Source organism: Semicossyphus pulcher, unplaced genomic scaffold (assembly GCF_022749685.1).
Source record: "Semicossyphus pulcher isolate SPU_LCO1_2020_fin unplaced genomic scaffold, fSemPul1.0.p SCAF_14, whole genome shotgun sequence".
NCBI classification, from domain to species: domain Eukaryota; kingdom Metazoa; phylum Chordata; class Actinopteri; order Labriformes; family Labridae; genus Semicossyphus; species Semicossyphus pulcher.
Window position 1 is genome coordinate 8,142,618 of NW_027211648.1, and position 23,652 is coordinate 8,166,269.

The window sequence follows — 23,652 nt, forward strand, 5'->3', positions numbered from 1 at the left end:
TTAAATGCAAAGCGTGAATCCCGCCTTATGTGGAGCCTATTTGATATTGATACCAGCCCTCATCCACTTCAGCGCGGGGCCCGAGGCCGCGCTCAGAGTGCTGCTGCCGCTGCTGCTGCTGCTGCTGGAGGCGGCGGTGGACTTTCCTCCCCGCGTCCTGGGTGGTCGGACGAGAGCGAACACAAATACATGCCAACCAGAGGAGGGGAACAAAAGGGGAAAATGTAGCCCCGCGTCCGAGACCCGTTGGAAGCATTTGTTCCAGTCAAGATTTTGCATTTGTTCAGTCCCGCAATAATGCCTGATTGACGCCCCGGCACAATGTGCTTTAAGTTAGCAGGATAAATCCGAGCTTGTTCCGTGTTGTCATGGTTTTGAATGGAGCTGAATGGGATCTGGGACACTATCTACTGCTGCGCGTCTACTGCCGCCAAGTCTATAGTCCCAGGCAATATTACATGTGTGATTCAGGACGCATTAAAGTCCATTTAGATTTACAGAGTTCAACAAATCAGTGACCTGTTGTAGTCGCTCCAACATTCTTCAGCTTTTTCTCTCGTTTTCTTCCAATTAAAAACACTTTTACGCACATTACGCACACGCGTTTTTAACAGAAATCAAACACTTTTTTTTGTTGTCACCAAAATCTGAGAGGTCTGACCTCCCCTTCTGTGTACACACGAGCCTCCCAGCGGTGCTCAAACAGCAGAGGATTACAGTAGCGCAGGTTTGCTGGAGTGGATAGTTTGCAGAGGCCACTCCACTGGAGAGCAAAAACACGCAAAGGCAAAGAGAAGTCATGTCCAAAGAGCGGGAATTTCTCTGTCCACAATGACCCAGCAGACACTTAATCTATTTAACACCCTGCAGGCTTCAGCCGGAGAGGGTCCTCCGCTGCTCCCAAGAGCTCTCCACGGCCAAATATTTACTCTGGTGTTCAGCTCTTCATTCCCAATCCTTTCCTCTTTCTCTCACGGATCCTGATCCAGCAGCTGAACTCATTTCAGCCCCGAGCGGAAGCTTAGGGAGGATTCTGCAGACCAGCGAGCAGGCAGTGATCAAACACTGATTTACTCTTACGCTTTCAAATAGACAATATTACATTCTGGATAATAAATATGTTTTTGTCACGTAAGTTGGAGCTTCAGTGCGCAGAATGATAAATGTTAATTTTGTGACATAAAAGCAGTTTAGAAGACCTGAGAAAGTTTTGCGTACATTTGAGGCCTCTGGTGCGCGCGCACTGAGAGCTGACCCTCCAGAAACTCGCAGGAGACACCATGAGTCCGGAGGTTATACTTTTGATATCAACACAACACGTGCATGTTTGTAGATTTTTGTTCAGACGCCATCTGAAGAATAAAACTGTTTTATTTTGAAAATCTAAATAATTACCATTTCACCAGATCATCCATCTCAATTGTAATGCGTTTTAAACAACTGCACTTATATCCACTTGTTGAGGATATTTTAAGATTATTTTTGTACTTTTATAATTATTTTACACTTTTTAAAATTTGTGCAGCATTTTTCAAAGAAAAAGCAAAAACGTCGTTTAAACTGCAGGATAAATTAGCCTCAAAATAATTGTATTAATTAACAATTAACCATTGAATAAAAAAATAAGTATAATATGAACTAACATGAATCATGGTGGCAAGTTGCCAAAGCTACATGAACATGTTCAGACAAGATTTAAAAGCTGTGACTGTTCCTCAGCCGAGGTGGCTGCAGGATTTGAAGGCCTTTAAGGAGTTAAAGGCTCTGTGTGTAAATCTGTGAGCAGGATGTTCAAATGTAATTGTATAAGTGGACTTGATAACTGACTGCAGGTTTCTAAAACACAGTCGCCTGTGATTCAGCTGTGCTATGCTCGTAGTGGCTAGTGTAGCCTCGAGCTTCTCGCCTGAAGCCGAGATGAGGAGCAGCTACAGAGGTCTAATAATCACCCTGACTTCTAACTCAGCTAACTGTTAATACAATGCACACTGACCAGGAGCCAGAGACATGTTTCTGTTAGCTTACATTACTCGAGCTGTTTCATCAGAATGAAAACACATCACTATGAATAACACTTACATACACCACCGTGTGCATGTATATGAGCCATGTCATATTTTTAAAGATAAAAGTGCTTGTTTAACAATAAAGACATCATCTCCCATGAATCAACGCTACTTCAGGACATCATCAAACTGTGTCTTTTGTTTGTGGTCTGACTGAGGGAGCCAGAGCAGCAGGATGATATTCTTCAGGCACTATAAAAAGTAAAAGCAGTCATTATGCAGCATGTCAGAATAATGCATTTTATATTAGTGAATTATAGTTTTTGAGGCATTAATGTGGCAGCTGCACTTTAGCTAATATTTTTTTTGATGACTGTATTTATTTAAAGGTTTTGCCTCTGCAGTGAAGTCGATTAGAAGGGTAAAGCAGTGGGGAAGTAAACAGGAAGTACCAGAAATACAATCACAGGGAGTTAATGTACTAAGTTACTTTTAACGCCTGAAACAATGAACAGATATTTAAAAAGAACCTGTGTGATCTCGTTTATAAGTCAGCTAAGATCAGGCCTGACTGATTATCTGATCTCACACTGACTGAGGACGCATCTCCCACAATGCCCCTCTGTGTCTCCTCAGTGCAGTGGGATGCTCCAGCAGCTGCACCTGCCTCTCTCTCTCTCTCTCTCCCCTGCATGTCCTGTAAATACCATTAGCATGTGGGCGAGGGACTGCGGGGGACAAAGACTCTGCAGCCTCGTCTCTCTCCGTGCAGTAAGCGGGGTCTTGTGAGGCGGCTCGATACTGAGGCAGCTGTGTGCGGAGTCAGGTCTGCTCGTGCGCTGCTTTAAAAGACACATGTAGTGTGTACCAAAGGGATTTACATGTAGGAGGTGCACAACAGCAGAGGAGTGGGATACATGGAGTTTGTTTAAGAGTACTTGTTTAAAGCAAACACTCTGAAAGCAACATGTCACACACTGCGAGGAGATGAAGATGATCAGATATTAGGAGGTCTTGTCAAAAGTGTTAGAGCACAGAAGCTCATTTCAGGTCACTTGAACAAGAATAAATCACACTTTCTAAATGTTGTAGGATTGAAGAAGAGGGGTGTATAAAGAAGAAGTAAAAGCTCACAATGTTTCCTCTGAGTTTTGTTCATGCAACACGATGAGTTGTGGATATTTTAAGCTTGATCACCAAATAATGAGAAGTGGAAGAAGCACTCGGCTCTTCTGCTTAGTCGCAACTATAAGTAGGAACCCCACAGTGTGCTGCAACAAGGGAAAGTACAGGTGAAAAAAGTGTTGGGATCTGAATGTTGGAGACACTTTCAGACACCTCACACTGGGTGGAGCCTCAGTTCATGTGCATAGAGCCGGGGCGTCAGGTGTCAGCGTGTCGGCGTGTGTGTCAGCGTGTCGGAGTGTGTTTCAGCTCACTTTATCTGCTCGATGTTTCTGTTGTGGACTGAACAATAGATGCCTTGTTTTGTAAGATTCAAAGAGATACTGAATAAATGCATCGCAGCATCCGGAATGGAAACACGCACGAGGACAGTGGCGTGCTCGGGCTGTTTGAGGGGCGGGGGCAAAAAAAAAAAAGTGGCACCAGCGTGCAGAAAGTGAAACCACAACGTGAGCATTCTGAACTGTAAAGGCAGCCCATGAGGGTAAATTGTCTCATGTAGGAGTTTAATTAGTAATTTTCCAACATGTATAATTGATCCACTGGAGGGGCACCCAGAGGGAGCTTTTTGATCTACAACAGGAGCATCCATGAGGGCACTGTCGGTGTGTTTTTCAGACATGGGAGCAACTGTCTTGTCTCAGAGTATCTTTTAAGATAAAAATGAGCTTTGTTTAAATTTAGGCATTACAATTAAATTCAGTAAAAGTGGCAAAAAGGTGTGAAACTCCATGTAGATGGTGCTAACTTAAGCTTTACAGACTGTACCCACTGAGGAGCTTTTAAATCCCCCCTCAGGACTAATAGTGAATGTGGTGGAGTCGAGTAAAAAGCAGCACTAAATAAGTTTAAAACAGGACCTTTTCATTTTCCATCACTGCACATAATGACGTCAGCAGTCATCACTGATCTGGTTACACACAGAGACAGTGAAGAACATGAACATGAATGAAACACGACTTACTTCTGACTTGTTTCCACATCTGCCATCGTCACAGCTCTTTAGTTGATGGGTGTTGCATTGTGGGTAAAGTAGATGTTGAAGTTGATGACATCAGATGGATCTACGTGGAGCAAAAACAAAGCTGAATAAAAACGATTAAAGATGGCTGCTAGATTTCTATAACTCTGTTTATTATTGTGTCTTCTGCTGGAGAAACATTCACTCAGATCTCGAGCTACGGTCAGTCTCCACACTGTTGATATGGTTTCTGCTAACAGGTTATCATACTGTATTTTGCATGTCTATAATATCAACATAAAGCTTAGAAACAAAGAAATGGAACTTTACTTACATGCATCAGAGCAGCATCTGCACGTCTGTACGTCTGCAGCTCCTGATGGCGACAAAAACAATCATTTTCTGTCTGAATAAGTTTGATGAATAAAATCCAGGGCTATATTTGTTTCCATGTGCATTAAGAGATCATACGTATGCATCTTGAGGCACTGCAGGAAGTGATTGAAATGTTGTTATCAAACCTTCCATCCAAAACAGATTCAGCTCTCTTCCTCTCTCAGTCTCACTGTGACAGAGAGAGGAAGCAGAGCTGCCCCTCTTACCTCTGCCTCGTCGTCCATGTGTGATGCTTGGTTGCCCTCTGCAGGACACACCATCACACTGACAGACAGACTCCTCATGCTGCACCTCCTTCAACCCTCTCCAACCAACCACGACCTGTGGGTGGAGATCAGTTCATCATTAATCCACTGACTGTTTTATCATTTGTGGAATATCAGGGATTTATGAGGAAGTCTTAAAGTGATGCTTTCATGTTTGTTTAGAGCAGCCACACGCCCAAACCTCAGCGTGATCTGAAACTAAAGGATTCATAGAAGAAGCAGGAAACGGTTACAGTTGTGAGGCTGGAAACATTCAATATTTTGACATGAATAAAGTCTCAAATGATCAAAGTAGCTGCCACTACACTGTCTGTCAATATTCTAACTCTGTAAGGTGTACTTATATCATAACAAACATCATGTTTTATCAGCTCTATGTCCTGTGTTTTGTTTGCAAAACAAATACGTCTTATTTCTACTTTAATAACTCTAATTAGTTACACTCCATCATTAAACAGCAGAGATGTGGACTTGGTGACTTGGACTGGAGTCGACTCGAGTCTCTTGATGACTTGAGACTTGAGGCCTGATGACTCGGATGACTTGCGTGTGCTCATAAGTTTGAATGTTGTCACGTTATCAAGCATGTACGCAGCGCAGACTGGGAATCATGATTGGACGACTCAAAAAGTATGCGATTGTCATGACTGGATAACTCCTCGCTATGGCAACGCGCAACATCAAAGCCCCCAGCTACCATGTTTTATCCCCCATCAGTCGTACTCTTTACTCTTCAGTACGGTCTCAGAGCAGAGCGTCATCATGGCTGTGTCTGTGCCAAGTTTATACAGATACAATTCACTGTCATACTTTTTGAACAGGTTATAAATTGGCCAATAATATCATTATTAGACGATCTGCTTACACCTTGTCTTTTCTCTTTATAAAGAGCGGATACTACAGGTAAGAGTGCTGTGTCTTGGGTGGAAAGAAAGTGACTTGACTTGCCTTAACTGAGGACTCGACTCGACATAACCTGTGACTTGACTTGACCTGACTCGCCCAAGAAAAAATGACTTGAGACTTGAGCAAAGATGACCTGGTCCCAACACTGTTAAATAGTCCTGGAAACAATAATTGATATTTAATGAAGGCCTTGTGTTTGAGTGTCCACCAGATGGCGCCACAGTTCTTTTAACAAACAGGCTGTTTGCCCACCGTGACCCACTGAGGACAGCCTGACCAGCAAGGACCCACAAGGACTCAAGGAGATTAAACAAGCTAATATCTGTGACATTCTGACTGCCAGGAAACAGGCAGGAGGACAGATGTGTGCCCACATGTCTGATATCAGGAACATCTGTCCTCCAACAAGAACTCAATGTTCCCCCTCTTTTTATAAGCACCCAGCTCACCTCACTGTACCTGATCCAGCTGCCAGAATCCGCGCGCAGGTTGTCATTAAGCTCTGCGATGAAACGCTTCAGCCCCACCTCGAGTCTCGTGCATGCTGGGGGAGTCAGCGCGTTGCATGCTGGTCGGATTATGGAGGCCTCATCGAGCAGAGAGAATTACTGCGCAAAACTCACGAGCTGCTAAAGAAGGAAAAAAAACAGATGAAAGTTATTTTAAATTCAATAAATCCTAACTTCCGTTTGTTCTCCCTGCAGGCTCCATGTCGGCTCATTAAACAACACACATATCTTGTGACGACATTAAACATCTCTCTGTGTTTGTTTATCATTGAACACTCAGTGCACGCGGTAATCTAATAACCCCGTAACAATCTGACGCTCGTGCGCCCAAATCTGACTAATTGCAGGAATGTTTCTGCGCTTCCTGCGGGATCTTAATGGATGGAGAAACACGATACGAGTCCAGTCCAGGTATGACTCAACGGTTCCTCGGCTCGCGCGCAGAACGCGGCGGTGTGGTCTGCATCAACACCCCATTTGCACTTTTCTGCACAAAGAAAACGCTGCGTAAAAAAAAAGCGCTCTGAAGGTACAACTCTCCATCTTTCCCCCCTCCTTTAAGTGTCCTTGGTCCGGGACAAAGAGCGCTCCAAATTAGGACGGAATGAAATATTTAATAGTAATGCGTGCCAGGTGCCAGACGAACAGATGTCAAAGTGATGTATGCGTAAAAGTGTCGTAAATATTGTTTCTTTGTGTCCCTCTCCGCTGAAGCCCAGGCCTGGCCTCTGAAACACGGCTACATACGTCGTTAACCCGCGTTCGTCCTCATTAAGGCCGCACTAAAGTTACCGGGCCACTTTAACCCGGGATAAGTGCTAACCTGCAGAAAGACTTTAATGGTGTCACTAACGTTTGGGCTGCAGAGGTTAGAGGCATCAATGCGGGTTATTTTAAAATGCGCACGAGCGATGCATTCCCCTGAAGAAGCTGCAGCCTCGCGTGCGTTAAAGCGCCACACATTCTTATCTGTTCCGTATCAAACAGTTGCTTTAATAACCCGGATTAGTGCCGCTTTTTGGGTGCCAAGCTGCAGGGCCTTGTTTCTTAAAGCAACACACACACACGTACACACAACAACCCTGCGCACGTGTGTATCATACAGCACATGTCAGTCAGTTTTGGGACAGTGAGTATGAGATGACAGACCTCCAACCTCTCCGTGAAACAAGAAATCACTCCGCGTCCCCCAGAAGAAACCATTAGTGGTGACTTGGATTTCCCGCAGGATCTTACTGGGAACAGAAAACCGGGAACAGAAAACCGGGAACTGGGAACTTTTTTTTCCTGCCTCCACCAGTTGTTCTCTGCAGCGTGCCTCCTGTGGCCTTCATCATGCGTGTATCGCAGATTACATCAAATCTGTTTTTTTTTTCTTGTGGACCACAGAGAAGAATTAGTTGACGGATTACAGTCAAAGCGTGTTAATTCATTTCCGGTTACTCTTTGTTTAATGCTCAGGCCGCTGATAGACAGCCATGCAGTGGATGATGATGTCACGCGAATGGATCTGATTATGACCAAAACATAATCTGCATCTGCGCCGCTGTGGGCCTTCCAATGATAGAATCATGCTTATAATAATAATAATAATAAAATAATAATAATAATAATAATAATAATAATAATAATAAAATAATAATAATACCTTCTGTAATTAGTGACCCTTTGGATATGTGAAAGTCCAAAAATAAGCGCTCTTATTTTTGGACTTTCCGCTTGCCTTGTTATAATTGTTTCCTGCATCGAACATGTTATTTGCCATAAAGTTGCAGCTTAGAGACACTTTTTTTTCACTCCTAAACAATACTGTTTTTTTCCTTACTTTAAAGTGACGTACATTTTAACATCTGAAATTGTGTTTTTTTATTATTTATAATTTCTTCTGCACGTTTTGCGCATGTGTAGGATGATGGAGATACAGCTCGGAGATGTAACTGATTTTCATGTCAAGTTTCACTTTACATTTTAATGTATTCGACTTCCGCAAAGCCTTTTTTATAGACCCCCATCCATCGTTTTAGATCGCTCCGTCCATCATTGAGCTGTGTATTATTATACTACAATATATAATTATCGTTTCTTATTCATTTGTATTTTTCGTGTGAAAGCGTGGTGCACTTTGTAACTGTGTGTTGTCAAAGTACTTTAGAAATAAAGCTTTACGCACTTTGGACCAAACTACCTTTAAACACAACGCGAGAGGCGGAGTGGTGTTTGTGGGGAGCTTCTGTAAATCGCGTCGCAGGAGTGTCAGACTGTGAAACATGAGGACGGCTGATGGAGGAACCATCATCATCATCATCATCTTTCACAGAGAATAAACGCACGTGACAGGTGCTGAGTGTGAATCCAAGCCATCAGAACAATAAATCCAGAATTATTTTCACGGTTTTAAGTTTTGATGTCTCTCATATAAAACTGGATATGACTCATTGTAACTTTATATATAACTAGATAGAGCTACACTGGACCTGAAATAACTTTATATTAATTTTTCATAAAACTATATTTTGAATATTCCTGCAAAAACTTCATTTAATATCAGTCATATCGAACAAATTGCTCTTGAATATTTCTTCTGTATTTGATTATCGTCTTGCAGCATGCTGTTTATTGTCATCATATTATATATTTAAATATAAATATGTTGGATGTGAAAACCTACCTTACCTGACATTATAACCGATTTTTATTCATATCTTTCAGGCGTGAAATAATTTCAGTTTCACAAACAGGACGCAGAGGATCTGTGTTTATTTATGGTGCAGAGTTATTTACAGGTTTGCATTATATTCTGTTTCCCATAAATCAGTTCAACGTTTATCTTTAGGATAGAATAAAGCTCGTCACGATTATGAGACAGAGTTTGGTTGAGATTTAAAAACAGGCCACGAACAAGGACAACTATTTTAGTTGGATACAAGTGACGCATGATTTTAGTTGTTTCAAGTCTTTGGCCTCTTTCTGTTCATCCCCAAATCACAAGTAATCTCCACTGAAGAGGAATGAAACAATGAGCCCGTCGTTACAAGAGACCTGTTTGGGTGTAAACACGCTGTCCTTAATGCTATTTTTTTTAAATCAGACTTCATCGAAATCCTGAAACAAACCGCGTCTCTTTGAAGTGACGCGAGAAGAAGTCCTGACAGGTAACATCCAGAGCTGCTCTTCATCCGCTCTTTGTGGTGACAAGACAAAAAAAAAAAGTCTTCACTTGTTGGAAATATGAAAATAAAAAAAAGTGGCTGTTGTTTTGCTCACACCTGAAGGAGATAGCTGAGGTGGGAGAGGCTGTCACCTTGAACGCTGTGAGGATGTAAACAAACCCGTTTGGATGTTTTTTGGCACTCGAGTTTTCTCTCCGCGTGAGAGAAATCCAGGAGCTGCTGCTGCTGATTCATATGCGGATATTTGGCGTTAAGATCTGTTTATATTTAAAAAGCTTCATCCTTTTGTTTCTGAAGGGGTGTTTCTTTATTTTAGGGAAGTTTCTCCGGGATAAATGTATTGTTTTAGTCTTTATCTACACTTTGATGTATACACATTTACACATGTACCTGATGACGTAATGTGACAGTCCTTCATCCTGTTATTGGATTTCTTCTCCAACTCTTCCTTTGGGACCAGCAGCTCCTTAAACACAGAACAAAGGCGCAGCGCAAACATATATTTGTGTCTCCATGTTTCCTCCATCATCTTGACTCAATGAGGACCTGCTCCGCCTGTGAAATCAATTATGAGCAAAACAAACACTTTCACATGAAACAAAGCTGCGATGTAAACAGGTACAAGATCAGCGGGGTCACGGAGCAGGCCCGCCATGCAGCTGTTTGCTGAATGTAATCCTCTCAGAGGTAAATATGGAAACAAATCTGCAAACAGAAAAAGACCAACAACAAAATTAATCGCAGTTATTGAACAGATTTTTTTTTTAAGAATCACAATAATTCTGATTATCCCGAGAGGTGCACCCACACCTCGTTTCTCAAAGACTTCATTTACATAAATCACAAGTTAATATTTTACAATGTTACGTTAATATTCGAGCACATTTATAAAATGCAAAACGACTCTTAGAAAAGAAAAAACATTTTTTGCTGATGTAAAAAGATGGATTACAGACGGCTTTTCAGAGGCTTCAACTGCGCATGTGTCAGAATATGTTATTATTTACAAAACGTCCCTTCAAGCATTAAATGATAGATTATGAGAGCGCAGAGAGGCCGCGTGATGGAAGCCCTGCGTTGCACCTTTTTGCACTTACACAGTGAAGGCAGCGGACACAGAGCAGAGCTATAATAGTAATAACACACACTCTACGATCTGCCTGCAGCATATTAAGAACATCCATAACACACACTGCAGGCCAAAACACACACACACATGAAAAAAAAGAATCAAATTGAGCGTAATTATTTTCTGCTTATTAAGGCGCTTTTATTTTGAAACGTCTGCAGCAGATTATGATGTAAAGGCTGTCACAGCGCAGCGTATGCGCAGACATGTCAGAGGCGCAGAGTCAGTGTGAGATCAGATGAGGGCATCCGTCAGCCTGCTGCTGTCTCCTGCAGAGAGCTGCAGCCGGAGCTGCAGACTCCATCGTTACACAATTTGTCTGACAAGTGATGCGTTGCCTTCACGGCCGGTTTGAACAATTCAATTCGACACGGACGAGTCTGGGCTCGCGAGCTCAACAGGCATGTGACAGCCGTGCAGTCTGGAAATCATTATTATGAACATACAGGGCTATACACTGCACATTTTAGCGCTTATTGTTATTATTATTATTATTATTATTATTATTTAATCAAGTGCAATTATTTCTAATAATCACATCATGTGTCTGGCTGCATGGGGACTGTAAACAATTAGTTAAATAAGCAGATTATTAAGGTCATATTAAGGAGTTTTTTTGTTTACATCAACCAGCGATTATTTTTTTATTTTCCAGTTGTTTCATGATGTCATTGGTCAGATACACACGCTGATGTGGCTGCATCGTCACGAGGACATCTATTACAATCCAGACACACAGGGAGGAAGGTGTCCGTTCAGTGCCAAAGCGCTAAAGACGGAGCAGCCTGCGGAGACCTCTGATCCCCCCCCAACACTGACCTTTTGTTATTTCAGCCACCGGAGGAACCTCAATAGAAACAAGTTGAGCACGTTTCCCCACGGTAAACATTATCCTTGACGCATTAGTGGCCTGGGAGCAGAGCAGGGAGGGCAGGTGGGGGCACGAGCGGCGACGAGGAGGTACATTTGAAAAAATGTGAAAAATCCGCCATGCAAACAGAGATATCTCCAGATAAAAGGTGATGTATGTCTCCCTAAGAGGCTTGTGTACTGGTGGCATTAATGCGCGCGCTGTGATGTGTAATTTCAGAGATTTGCGCCATCCTGAAAAGGTGGGAAAACTAAACAACAAAAATATAGGAACAGTTCGTTTCCCCTCCAGTCTCCAGCCCGCAGAGCTGCGCGTGCTGCAACAAACACTGAGCAATACTTTGTGTACATTTTGGCCCCTTTGGTGTTTCAATGTCAGCAGAGGGTTTTCAACAATATTTCCTAATTGCACGGCTGTGCACGAGCGCCGTTTGATGTTTACATGCACCCTGATCCCTTCAGGTTGCACGGAGATGAAGGTCAGTCATGCGCCGTGGCCTTTTTAAAATATGACACGAGAAAACCCAAAGCATGTGTCAAACCGGGGAGAGAGAGAGAGAGAGCGACGGCGCAAAGTTATGGCGTGTGTTTGTTTCTCGTGTCGGGGAGCAACAAATCTTTCTTATTGCTTTTGCAAGTGTAGCGCGTGCAGGTATGCAAATGTACTACCGTTAAAAAGAATCCATTCATAAGATATTAGCGTGCAAGCTTTTAGCATGGCAGGTAATTATGCAAAGGTTATTTCTTTATCATATCAGAGTTCTGATTGTTTTTACGCGTGCTGAGCGTAATTGGCAAACAAAGGCAATCGTTTGGCCTGTTGAGTGCAAAGCCTGGATGCAAATTAACAGGGGTAACCGGTTAAATAGTAAAGGTGAAAATTATCAGGTTATAAAAGCGTCCTGACGTGTATAAATCCCCACACACACGTCTTAAGAAATAACTAAATATTTAATTTAAAATTGGCACAAGGGATAAATCTGCCGGGTGTTGCGATTTATTTTCAACCTGCAGAACCAGACAGATTCTCTCTAAAAGATTCAACATGTTCACCTTTTGGTCACTTCTTTTTCGGCACAACATCATCCCCGTGAAGGATTTATTTTTTGGCGTTTTTGCACAAAGTGTGGGAGTCGATACTTGATGCGTAAAGCAGAGCAAAAGCAGGGCGACAACTGAAAAATAACGTGATAATCTTCAAGCGCGCTGAGATACAATTTACAAAAACATCAGCCTGCCAATTACATTACTCAAAACCAATCATTCATTTCCTCCCATTTCCTTAATGATGCCATTTAAAAGGCTGAGATGAAGGCTGGTGAAGTGGAGCGTGAAGCCACCTAAACTCAGGGTTTCCACCTTTTTGTTTTCATAACAGAATTGGGAGGTTATTTTATTTTGAAAGGCTTCATCTGTGTTATAAAAAAAATCTACAAACACAGAATAAATTAGAATTACTTTGTTTTAATTGTAGATGTTTGAGCGTTTTATTGAGAATATTAATATTTGTCAGGTTTCATGTTTTCCTGTGATTCTATCTCACCGGAAGTTTTTACGCATTTTGTTTTCCATCACATTTGGAAAGATGCAGATCTGATCCACATCCTGATTCTGCATCATACTCACCATATCTGTGTGAATAACAAACGCATTCATGGTGGTATATCCCCAGCTTTCCTTTCTGATGGGAGACAGCAGGACGAGGAGGAGGACTGGGGGATCTCTGCGGACTTGTCATGTCAAACTTTTGGACCAATAGCAACGCAGCTCTGAGCATTCTCGAACGAGCTGAGCCAATCAGCGCGGGAGAAGCGCTGGAAGTCCAGCCTCTCGATTTCAACAGATTGAAATGTAAGCCTGTCTCCAGCGCCGTCAGGAAACAGATCGAGAATTTTGTCCCTCTTGTTCCTTATCGCACAGGAAGATTTCCTTGGACGCGGTTTTGGACGGTGGACACGCTGGACGCGGAGCAGGACCCACGCAGGAGGCACAAACCGGACACCGTATTCTTCGTTTGCGGCTTTAACACGATGGGTGAGTCCAGGGTTTGGATCTTGTTTTTATTTTCCTGTCAGGATGCAGCAGCGAGGGGTCCTACAGCCAAGGTGGGAAAAGTTTCGCGAGATATTGTCAGTGTGAGATGTTTTGACGGCGATGATTTACCGCTGATCCGATGGGAAGAAACCGGCAGAGTTATTCCATGTGTCTGTTAAGCACAAGTTTTGGCGTTGACCACTTCACATCCGCGTGAAGTTCAGCCCGTGTGTACGACAGCTTTCAGTCAGCTATTGGTTGGTACTTTTAAGTCAAACATTATATTTAACTCAGTGTGATAATTTGGTGTTTTAGAGTTTACTCTTTCATGGTCATACACTTGAAGCTAAAACAGACGCGCTGTGCGTAAAGATGGATTTATAATAATCAACTTTTATGCCACATTAAAGAGTTTAGATCACAAAATGCTCTTATGAATTTTAAAAACTTGGAATAATTATATTAAAAATGTGGTCTAACACTTTAAATATTGCCTCATTTGGTTGTGTAGCTGTGTGTGTTTAGGTAATTTCAGGCCTACATAGTAGATGTGTGGTTTAACCCGGGTTAGAGCAGTCCTTGAAGGGCCCTGGTTTGGTTACCTAATCGCTGTCTCATTGTTCTTCCCGTGTGTGTGTTTGTTTTTGACACCAGAGCCGGCCTTCGGTGAGGTGAACCAACTCGGCGGGGTTTTCGTGAACGGCAGGCCGCTCCCCAACGCCATCCGGCTCCGGATCGTGGAGCTGGCCCAGCTCGGGATTCGACCGTGTGACATCAGCCGGCAGCTGCGCGTCTCCCACGGCTGCGTCAGCAAGATCTTGGCCCGATACAACGAGACCGGCTCCATCCTCCCGGGGGCCATCGGAGGCAGCAAGCCGCGGGTCACCACACCCACTGTGGTCAAGCACATACGGACATACAAGCAGAGAGACCCGGGGATTTTTGCCTGGGAGATCCGGGACAGGCTACTCGCAGACGGGGTTTGCGACAAGTTCAACCTGCCCTCAGTGAGCTCCATCAGCCGGATCCTCCGCAACAAGATCGGGAATCTGTCCCAGCAGAGCCAGTACGAGTCCGGCAAGCAGGCGCCTCATCCACCGCCCCAACCAACGATACCCTACAACCACTTATACTCATACCCGAGCTCCAAAGTGCCCACTCCCCCCGGCATGCCCACCCTCCCCGGACACATGGCCATGCACAGGATATGGCCCTCGTCGCACTCCGTAACAGATATTCTGGGGATACGGTCTATTACAGAGCAACAAAGTAAGCATGGCTGCACGGAGGGCGGTGGCGTTTGTTTATTGCACTACATTTAAACAACTTTTTGAAGGGCGAGAGTGCGAATGTGTGCGTGTGTTTGGAGAGAAAGTGGATTTATTTTCTCTTTTGACTTTCTAAAAGTGTTTTACAGGCCTCCTAAAGTAGCTTTTTTAGCAGTGTAAACTCACAGGCCTCTGTGGAGTGAGAGCTGTAATGCAGCCTGACCTGCCTGCTGATATTGATTTGAAAAAGGAGGCAGGTTAGGTCAGAACCAGATGGTCCGGCTTGCAGTAATAATTAAGCGGCGGATGTGGAATATTAGAGGGACAGCGGAGGGGAAAGGCGGTGAGATGAAGTGCATCACAATGAGGTGTGCTGAATGTTTGCCATGAGCTGCAGCCAGACATTTTGTGCAGCGGGTTACGAAACTTTTAGATGCGTTTTTAAGCTGCATGCGATATGTTTGTCGTTCACATGCAGGTATATGAGGCCCACATAGCTTTGGCTCGCACTCAACGAAACCACAACTGTTTTGGAAACAGTGAAACAGGATCCGGCATAAATCAGTGTTAATGGTCGGCTCGGTGTTGTGAAAGGGATTTTCTGAGAGCTTGTTTTCCAGTGGCAGGAGGGGAAGCGCTGTCAGTTCTTCAGCAAAAACGGCCCTTGCTGTCAGGATTCATGGCAGGAACACAAAAAAACACACGGCCCGGCTCCTTTTCACTTCCACAGCCACGAGAAAACCTGAACTCTAAACAATATAAATGTGAGGCAGGAATCCACGAGAGTCCGGAGGTTTGAAAGACTGCTTTATAAACTATTTAGATTTTAGAAGATGTTCGTGGCGGGGTTTTAAATATACATTTAGTAAAGTGAGAGCTCATTTGCACCAAAGTGAAAATTTTAAATAAATATTGTTTCTGGAATTTGTGGAAAATGACGGTAAAAGCAAGACACGTGCAGGATCAATATCTCAAACTACTTTAATTCTACGCGCATGCGGACAAAGTAAATGTACATGAGTAAAACAAATTTACAAAATAAGAAAATCTCTTTATTATTATTTATATCTTTGCAGGGCTGTTGTCAGTATAAACGTTGGGGACTGAGCATCATATCATATCCATCACTCTAAAAAAAAAAAAGGAGGCAGACGTGGAGCGTAAATCTAATTTGTCCCGCACAGGGAGACGTTATGGCGGGTTAAAAACGTCCCTGACCCACCTGAGAGTCGTGCCATCTCCAACTGCGCCTCAATCTCAGCTTCTACATGTCAGTCTAAACGCGTTTACTTTAAAGCACGTGAACATATCTGATCGATCATTTCGCACTTATTAGTTAGAATCCTTGAGGCCTTGTCACGCTTATGGATGAACTGATCAAGACAGGTATCTAAAGCTTAGATTTTATAAAGATGTGCTCGTGCTTTTTTACTATCACATTATGTAAACACACTTTTGGATTATTAAAAATGACATATTTGTTAAACTGAACAGGAATGGAAACGTTTTTTACAAACTTTACGCACAAGAAAGCGCACTGATTTGAGAGCATCTGTGCGTAAAAATGGGAACATAATCGTGCTTTATTGTACAATGTCACCGGGTTAACTGTCTCGTGCAGCCGGGCTAACCTTGGCCTAATGGGTGCACGAGGAGCAGCGGCCTGTGCTGTGCTGTGCTGTGCGGGTCTATTTTTTCCCCTCCCCCTGATCTTAATTTCTCCCCTCTGACTTTCCTCTCTTCTCTTCTGTTCTCTCTTTTGCCCACCAGTTAGTGACAGTCCATCCTTTCCCAGCGCCAAACTAGAAGAATGGAGCGCTATAAACAGGACTAGTTTCCCACCAGCAAGCTCTGCACTAGTCAATGGCGTGGATAAACCGCATTTAGAACCTGACGCAAAATACACACAGGTAATAAGAATAATAATTAACTTATTTTTTTGTAACTTCAACTAAAGTGAGAGTCAAATTTTGACAATCTGGCTAAAGTGGAGTCTTTTATAATATTTGAATAATTGTGTGGTTTGGAAACGTCCCCTTTCACAGCACTGACGCGCTCCTGCTGTTGGCCAAACTGGACATTTTGAATTCTATAATTCTTTCTTATTTTAATATGTTGGCTGTACAAGGTGCACTTCCTGCAGGTCCTGCTGCATGGTCAGTGCTTTTATGAATCATTGGAGTGTAAATTATTTCATAATTAGCAGGTTAAAGAGTTTTGGATAGCCATGCTCCTCTCTTGATTCTCGTTTTCCAGCTTGGTATGATGGCTTTTTAAATTCATTGTAGCGTTTTTTAACGCTCACAAACTGTCTGGAGACATAAAAAGAGTTAGCAAACTAGTGTTGAGTCTGTTTCCAGTTTCCTGCTGGATTATTGCAGCAGCAAAGGCCTTCAGTATTTTAATGGTTGGATTTCAGGGCTATAGCGCGTGCAGGTTTGGAGCCAACATATAGAACCGAGCACAAGAAACAGGGACTACTGTATAATTAGCCTTATGCAGGATTATTGCGATATAATACTGTAGCTTATGTATAAATATTTTGCGTACAACAACTGTCGTGCAGGCCTAAATTTTTATTAGGCTTTTATTTTGAAACGCTCGGTCGATAAAAAGACGTGAAATATCCAAAATAAAGCCGGATAATTATTTTCATCGACGCCGAATTTCACTCATCATGTTGCAAATTCATAATAATCAAACATATTCTTAAATATCCTACTTTACTACACGCCAATTAATTATGTTAGATTTTTACTTATTTTAATGTCTCGATTTTTCATTAGAAAAATAATCTGAACGGTTTTTATTGGACTTTATTTTCAAGGGACTACGGTGACGCCATATTTGCGCGCGCCTGTACTTATTTCTCTTATTTTGACAGGGCGTGTGATTGTCGCTACAAACAAAAGGAGATTTCATGCCGCGTATTTTATGTTGCCTTTTCATCACAGGGCAAGTTTTTTTTTTAATGCTCATTACCGGAGCTGTAAGATTAGCAGAAGTTCCTGCACAAAGTGGACACGCTGAACTGTGTGAGCCAAACAACTCGAAAAAGACACAAGAGGGCCATTAAACGTAGAAAATAACAACTCTATAAATTATAGTTTACTGCAGGAAAAACAAAGAGTGGCGAAGCGGGGACTCTGACGCTCTGACTTTAAACAGGCAGCTTCTGCAGCCTGCTGAGATCTCATGTTGAATGCATCTGCATTTGTGTTTGTGACACACAGACAGTAAAACAGACATGTCATGCAAGGGTCGAGTTAAACTTTCAAACTAAAACTTCTTCCGGCGTGTTTTCTCTTACAGCAGTAAGCCATATTTTTTATATTTTCCTTTCCGGTGACTGTCAGGACAAAGTTAACTTAAACGTGACTACCAAAATAAAACGTCTAAATGTCATTTTATTTTTGTAAAGTCTGAGTCGTTTCCGTTTAGGGCCAGAGGCAGCAGTTATGCGGCCTGTATGTGCTGTATCAGAGGGCAGGAGCACCCATGGGACTCTCAGGTTTTTCTCCGGAAGCCGAAGAAGAAGAAGAAGAGTATCATTAAAAAAGATTTAAGGTTAAATCGCGAGCTCGCTGTGCGCGCGACTGCTCGGAGGTGATTAAGGTCCTGTTTCGACTGAAACGTCCAGTTAAACGTACTTTTCCAAACAGTTCTATTCAATTATTTTTTATATTTATTTAATTTAATTTGTTCTCGCTGCATTGACGCGATTTCAAACATTCAAACGGTTTTAATTAATTATTTGAAATAGAAACAAAAGCGTAACAAAGCGAATGCGCGTGAGATGGAATTATTTGGACGAATGACGTCAATGCTTTTATCTTTTTTGTATTCAAATCCGGTTTTACTCGTGCTAGATAATTTTAAAAGGCGTCCATGCAGGTAATTAATACATTTTAATTTTCAAAATGTACCTAAACTATTTTATTCTTTTGTAATTAGCAGGTCAATTTAAATGCAACTTTTTACTTTGTATTTAAGGTTAGTATAACATACATATGTATTACATATAATAATCTATATGCTCTATGTAGGATAATGTATTTAAACTAAGATAAAGACTTAGATATCCATCCTTCATATAGTTTTAAAGTATTGACTTTAAATCTGAGGTGCAGGCTCGGACAATATAACCGTTACATGGAAGCAAAAGTGACATCTGATTCACTCGCTCTGCCATAAATACATCATCCTTTTGTAAACCTTTAAATTGTGTTGACTTTGTGTCAGACAGCTCTGTGGCCATTTATGAGCCTGTAGTTAGTGGTGTTCGAGTAGTGGAGCGCTTTATTTTGAAAGGTTATTTTGTATTTGTACTGTAAGTGTGTGTGAATAGATTTATGCACAGTGAACATCACTGTACCTGTGGACATGTACTGCAGCTGTGTGCGTGTGTGTTACAGATGCTGCTCTGCGTTCGAGTAAGACGTGATAATCTTTGTTTAGATGAAGATGTGGCTTCAATGCAGAAATAGTTTTTTTACAGAGCGGCCCAGAGACTGTTTGGCTGTAAACTAAACTCTAGCATCTCTTTTACCCGAGTGACACCCAGAAACACAGACAGACACCCACAGTGACCCGACGCAGACCATCAGACACCCACAGACAACTCTCCCTCTATGCTTATGTTTTATAAGCACCACAAATGTCAGCTTGGAGGACATTGTTTTCATATCTCGTCAGCGACTCTGCAGCCAAACGGGTGAATGAAAGCGAGTCGCAGAACCAGAGAGGATCCCACTTTTAGAAATAACCCTCAGTAGTCGCAGACCACCCAGGAACACAAATTCGGCCTCCCTGCTCAAATGCTTTGGTGAATTCCTCAAGTTAAGCCCTGTCGCTGTGCCAGAACAGCAAAAGCCCATTCATGCTCTGAACGCAGCTCGCCTCCTTCTCTATCATATTTCTCCTCTTCCTGCGCTTTCACTCTCAATCTCTCATGACATCTGTTTTGTGGCGCCCCCCCCACCCCCGCCTCCACCCAAACCGCCCTGTCTCCCATCGTCTGACGTGGTGCATCAACGCCCGACCGAGAGCAGCGTCCTTATTCTGGGGGTAGAAAACAAATCCCATAGACAGGCGGGCGATCCTGCATGCATGGTTTTTATATGCTTAATATGTTCCAGGGGCACGAGAGCGCATAATTGATCAGCCCAACTTTCATCAGAATTGGGAAAATGGGTTTTTTATGTGGTGGCTGTGAGGGGAGGGTTTCAGTTTCTGCTGCGTGTAATTCATCCCACTGCACTTTGAGCTTTATGCTCTCACATCTCAGCTGCTTGGTCACCTAATAATGTACATTAATAATGTTTCTGCAAAAAAATGTCACTGCTGGAGGAAAAAGGCAGAATTTAAATGTTGAAAACGATGATTTTTGAAGCAGAAAAAGAAGTTTAAGATGCTTAGAGCAGATTTTCACCTGCTAATATCCTGTTGTTTATCTTCCAACCATCACCTTTGCTTCACTTTCAGCTTATTTCCCCTCTTTACTCGGCTGCTTGCGTGCAGGATCACGAAATAAAAAAGCCTTAATAATGTTTCTGCAGCAAATGATTTCCTTATTTGAACTCTCAAGGAACGTGACAGAATAAAAGGTTACATGTGAAGTTTTAAACATCTACTGCAGACTTTCAGCTGCTAATATCCCCTATTTTTATTTGTACTCTTTTGTTCCCAGACTCTGATTTGGTTGCCCACAGTGAAACACAGCGTGTTCATGCTGTTTTTAATTCAGCCAACGTCACTGCTGCTTCACGTTTAAGCTTTTTTCCTCTCATAGCTCGGCTGCTTACGTGCAGGATCACCCAATAATGTTGATCTAAAAATGTTTCTTAGGCAAATAATTTAATTCTTGCGAAAGACGACGGTTAAAAATGCTAAAAACTACAATCAAACGTGTAGTTTTAGACGTCAAATGCACATTTTTACCTGCTTATATCCCCGTTCTTTTACTCCTTTGTGCCGAGACACCAAACAGATTACCTACAGTGCTTTCACTTTCAGCTTTTCCCCCTCAAAACTCAGCAGCATCACCAAATAATGTAGATTAAATAATGTTTCTGAGGCAAATAATTTCTCTTTTTTTCAACCCCGGAGGAAAAACTGAAACTAAAACGGCTGAAAACGATGATTTCTAAAGCAGGAAGTGGTTGAAATAGAAGTTAAAGTGAAGTTTTAGACACATTTTCACCAGCTATATTCCCTTTTTTAAACTCTTGGGTCCCTGTTTCTGTAGCAAATAGTTTCCAGTTTTCATCGAGAAGAAAAAAAAAAAGGATGAAAATGCGGAAAACTATGATTTCTAAAGCAGGAAGTACTCAAAAAAAGAAGTTTTAGACATCTAATGCAGAGTTTCACCTGCTAATATCCCCATGTTTTTACTCTTTTGTGCCCAGACGCCAAACAGATCACCTGCAGTGCTTTCACTGTCAGCTTTCCCCCTCAAAACTCAGCAGGATCACCAAATAATGTCGATTAAATAATGTTTCTGTGGAAAATAATTTATCTTTTTTCAATCCTGGAGGAAAAAGTGAAACTTAAACGGCTGAAAATGCTGTTTTCTAAAGCAGGAAGTGGTCGAAAACAGAAGTTAAATGTGAAGGTTTAGACAGATTCTGTTTCCTTTTTCATCTGGATGATGAAGAAACTATGACTACTAAAGCAGGAGCTCATGTAACGCAGATTTTCACCTGCTTTTTTTCTTCCTGTTCCCAGACGCCGAATGGATTGCCCACAGTGAACAGCTATGTCACAGCGCCCAGCATCCCTCCCTACCACCCTCCCACCCGAGTGTCACCCTACATGGGGTACAGCGCCACCACCTCGGCCTATGCGACCGGACCCACGTGGCGGCCAGCCAGTGGCAGTGCTCTATCTCCCCACAGCTGTGACATCGCCGCCCCTCTGGCCTTCAAGAGCACGACAGCCGGCCGCGACGGCGTCCACCCCGTCACCGCGGCGGCGCTGTGAAGACTGATGATGAAGGAGGAGGGGACGGCGAAGACAGGAGACGCCAAGTCTGTCCCCTGTGGCTTCTCTCGGCCTCCTTTCTGTGAAGGACTCGGCCCCAGGACCCATATTTGTGCCCCCCACCACCTCCTCCTCCTCCGCCGCCTCCTCCTCGTCCCTGCGACACACGAGGAATAAACACTCCATCAATTTTTACTACAAACTTGTTGTGTGAAAGAACTTGCAGGACAGGTGTAAACTGAAGGACTGATGTATGACTGCTCCTCCATCCATCAACACACCTCCTCTCAGATTCTTTACTGCACACATGTCTTTGGGCAAAACGGGGTAACGTATAACTTCATAAAGGAAAAGCAATCAGAGAAGAGGGGGGAACTTTGCATTAGTGTTTCAGGGTGCTTCATAACTGCTCTTGTTTTTATATGTTTGTACGCTTTGTGTTACTGTGTACGTTTTTGATAACTGTCTTACGGAGCATTGTTTTCCCACTTCTCGGTACACGCAGCCCCCGCGCAGGAGCTCCACAGAGAAGTCTTATTTATTAGATGTAAGGTACGTTGAATGAAGTGCAATTAGCCGTTCAGACAGCATGGGGATCTCCACGCACAGTTAGACTAAATTGGCATCGGTCTTGTGTTGGAGTCGAGAGCATTAACAATTGACAAATGTTGCACAATGAAATTGAATGTATCTAATTAAATTGTTTGGCTGTTATTGGTCTGTTTGCAGTTTGCAGCTTATTTTTGGGAATCCTCAGCTTTTATTCTGAAATCACAAAAGCCATGAGAGCTAAACACATCCTTCCTCTGCACTTTCTGTTAGTGTAGCAATGCTCAAAGTCGGGGGATTGTAGCGTTAATGCCTGTTTTACATGAGCAGGAAACTGCTTTCCATAAAAAAAGATGTGCGTGCTTGTACGAGGCCTGAATGTTCTACTAGCAGGCGTCACGGCTCACTAGGAAACTTCATTAGAAATGATTCGAGCACACAAAGAGTTTGTCGCCACAGACAGGCATCCTTTATAACTCCTGTGGCTGTTAAAACAAGCTCACGTCATCACACTTAATAAGGCCTGTTCTGGACTCATTGTGATGTATCCCTGCAGATTAGCTCAATTACAAGTTAAATTATAATTTAAATAAATGTATATAATTAAATTTTAAATTCAGGTATAAATCATGAATATAGAAAAGTAAGTAAAAGCAGTCTTACAAATATTTTGCACCATTTTCTAAGACATAGTTTAAATCAAATATTTAAAGGAGAAACTATAAAATACATTTTATTTTCTATTTATTCTTTTTTAAGTCCTAATAAATATCTAGAGAGTGGTTTCAAAATAAAAGCCCTGATATCTCTTTTTAAACAGCGATGAGTTACAAAGAGTTTTCGGCGTCTGTAAAACTCAGTAAATCACATCATCGCTGTTCCGTTAAAACATAAGAGCCGTGTTTTCGGGGGGACTCCCAGACTCCCGCGGTGAGGTGGAGTCCGCCGTGTGCATCCAGAGCGCCACAAATAGGCTCATCGGCCTGCGGTCTGCAAGGTCATCAGACATGTGACCCAAACACGAACCACCAGCCGCCGCAAGAAGGCCCAAATAGGGCCTGTCAGGGCCAAGTCAACATGTTCATTACAAAAGAAAAGCACACAGCCCGGAAGACAAATGACATGTTTGCAAAATGATGCAAAAATACTCTGGAAGTTATGAGGGGGGGGAATGTTGAGTAATAAATTATGAATGCGTCTGGCATGTCCTGTCTAGCCCTGCAGAGCAAACCAGAGGTTTAAACAAACTGGGCTGCAGAAGTTGAGATTAATACATTGATAGAAGAGCTCACCTGCTCTCTCACACAGCTCTACCTGCTGCTGAGGGCTCACAGGCTGCTTTGCTTCACATACACGGCCCCGTGTTTCCACTCCTGCAGCATAAACACTCCCTGCATGAGACAGTGTCAACAGTCCTCCCCA

At 42.6% G+C, this 23,652-nt stretch overlaps 1 protein-coding gene across 2 annotated transcripts; it reads left to right on the plus strand.

The window, feature by feature from the left end:
- Positions 1–13,348: 13,348 nt before the first annotated feature.
- Positions 13,349–22,395, plus strand: pax9 (paired box 9). Of its 2 annotated transcripts, XM_069662518.1 has the most exons (4): positions 13,349–13,432; positions 14,087–14,701; positions 16,471–16,610; positions 21,427–22,395. In XM_069662518.1, the coding sequence occupies exons 1-4, from the start codon at positions 13,429–13,431 to the stop codon at positions 21,679–21,681; spliced, it is 1,014 nt and encodes a 337-aa protein (XP_069518619.1). In that variant the 5' UTR covers positions 13,349–13,428; the 3' UTR covers positions 21,682–22,395. The 2 variants fall into 2 exon arrangements, with proteins under 2 accessions (XP_069518619.1, XP_069518620.1); XM_069662519.1 differs by lacking the exon at positions 16,471–16,610.
- Positions 22,396–23,652: the final 1,257 nt, after the last annotated feature.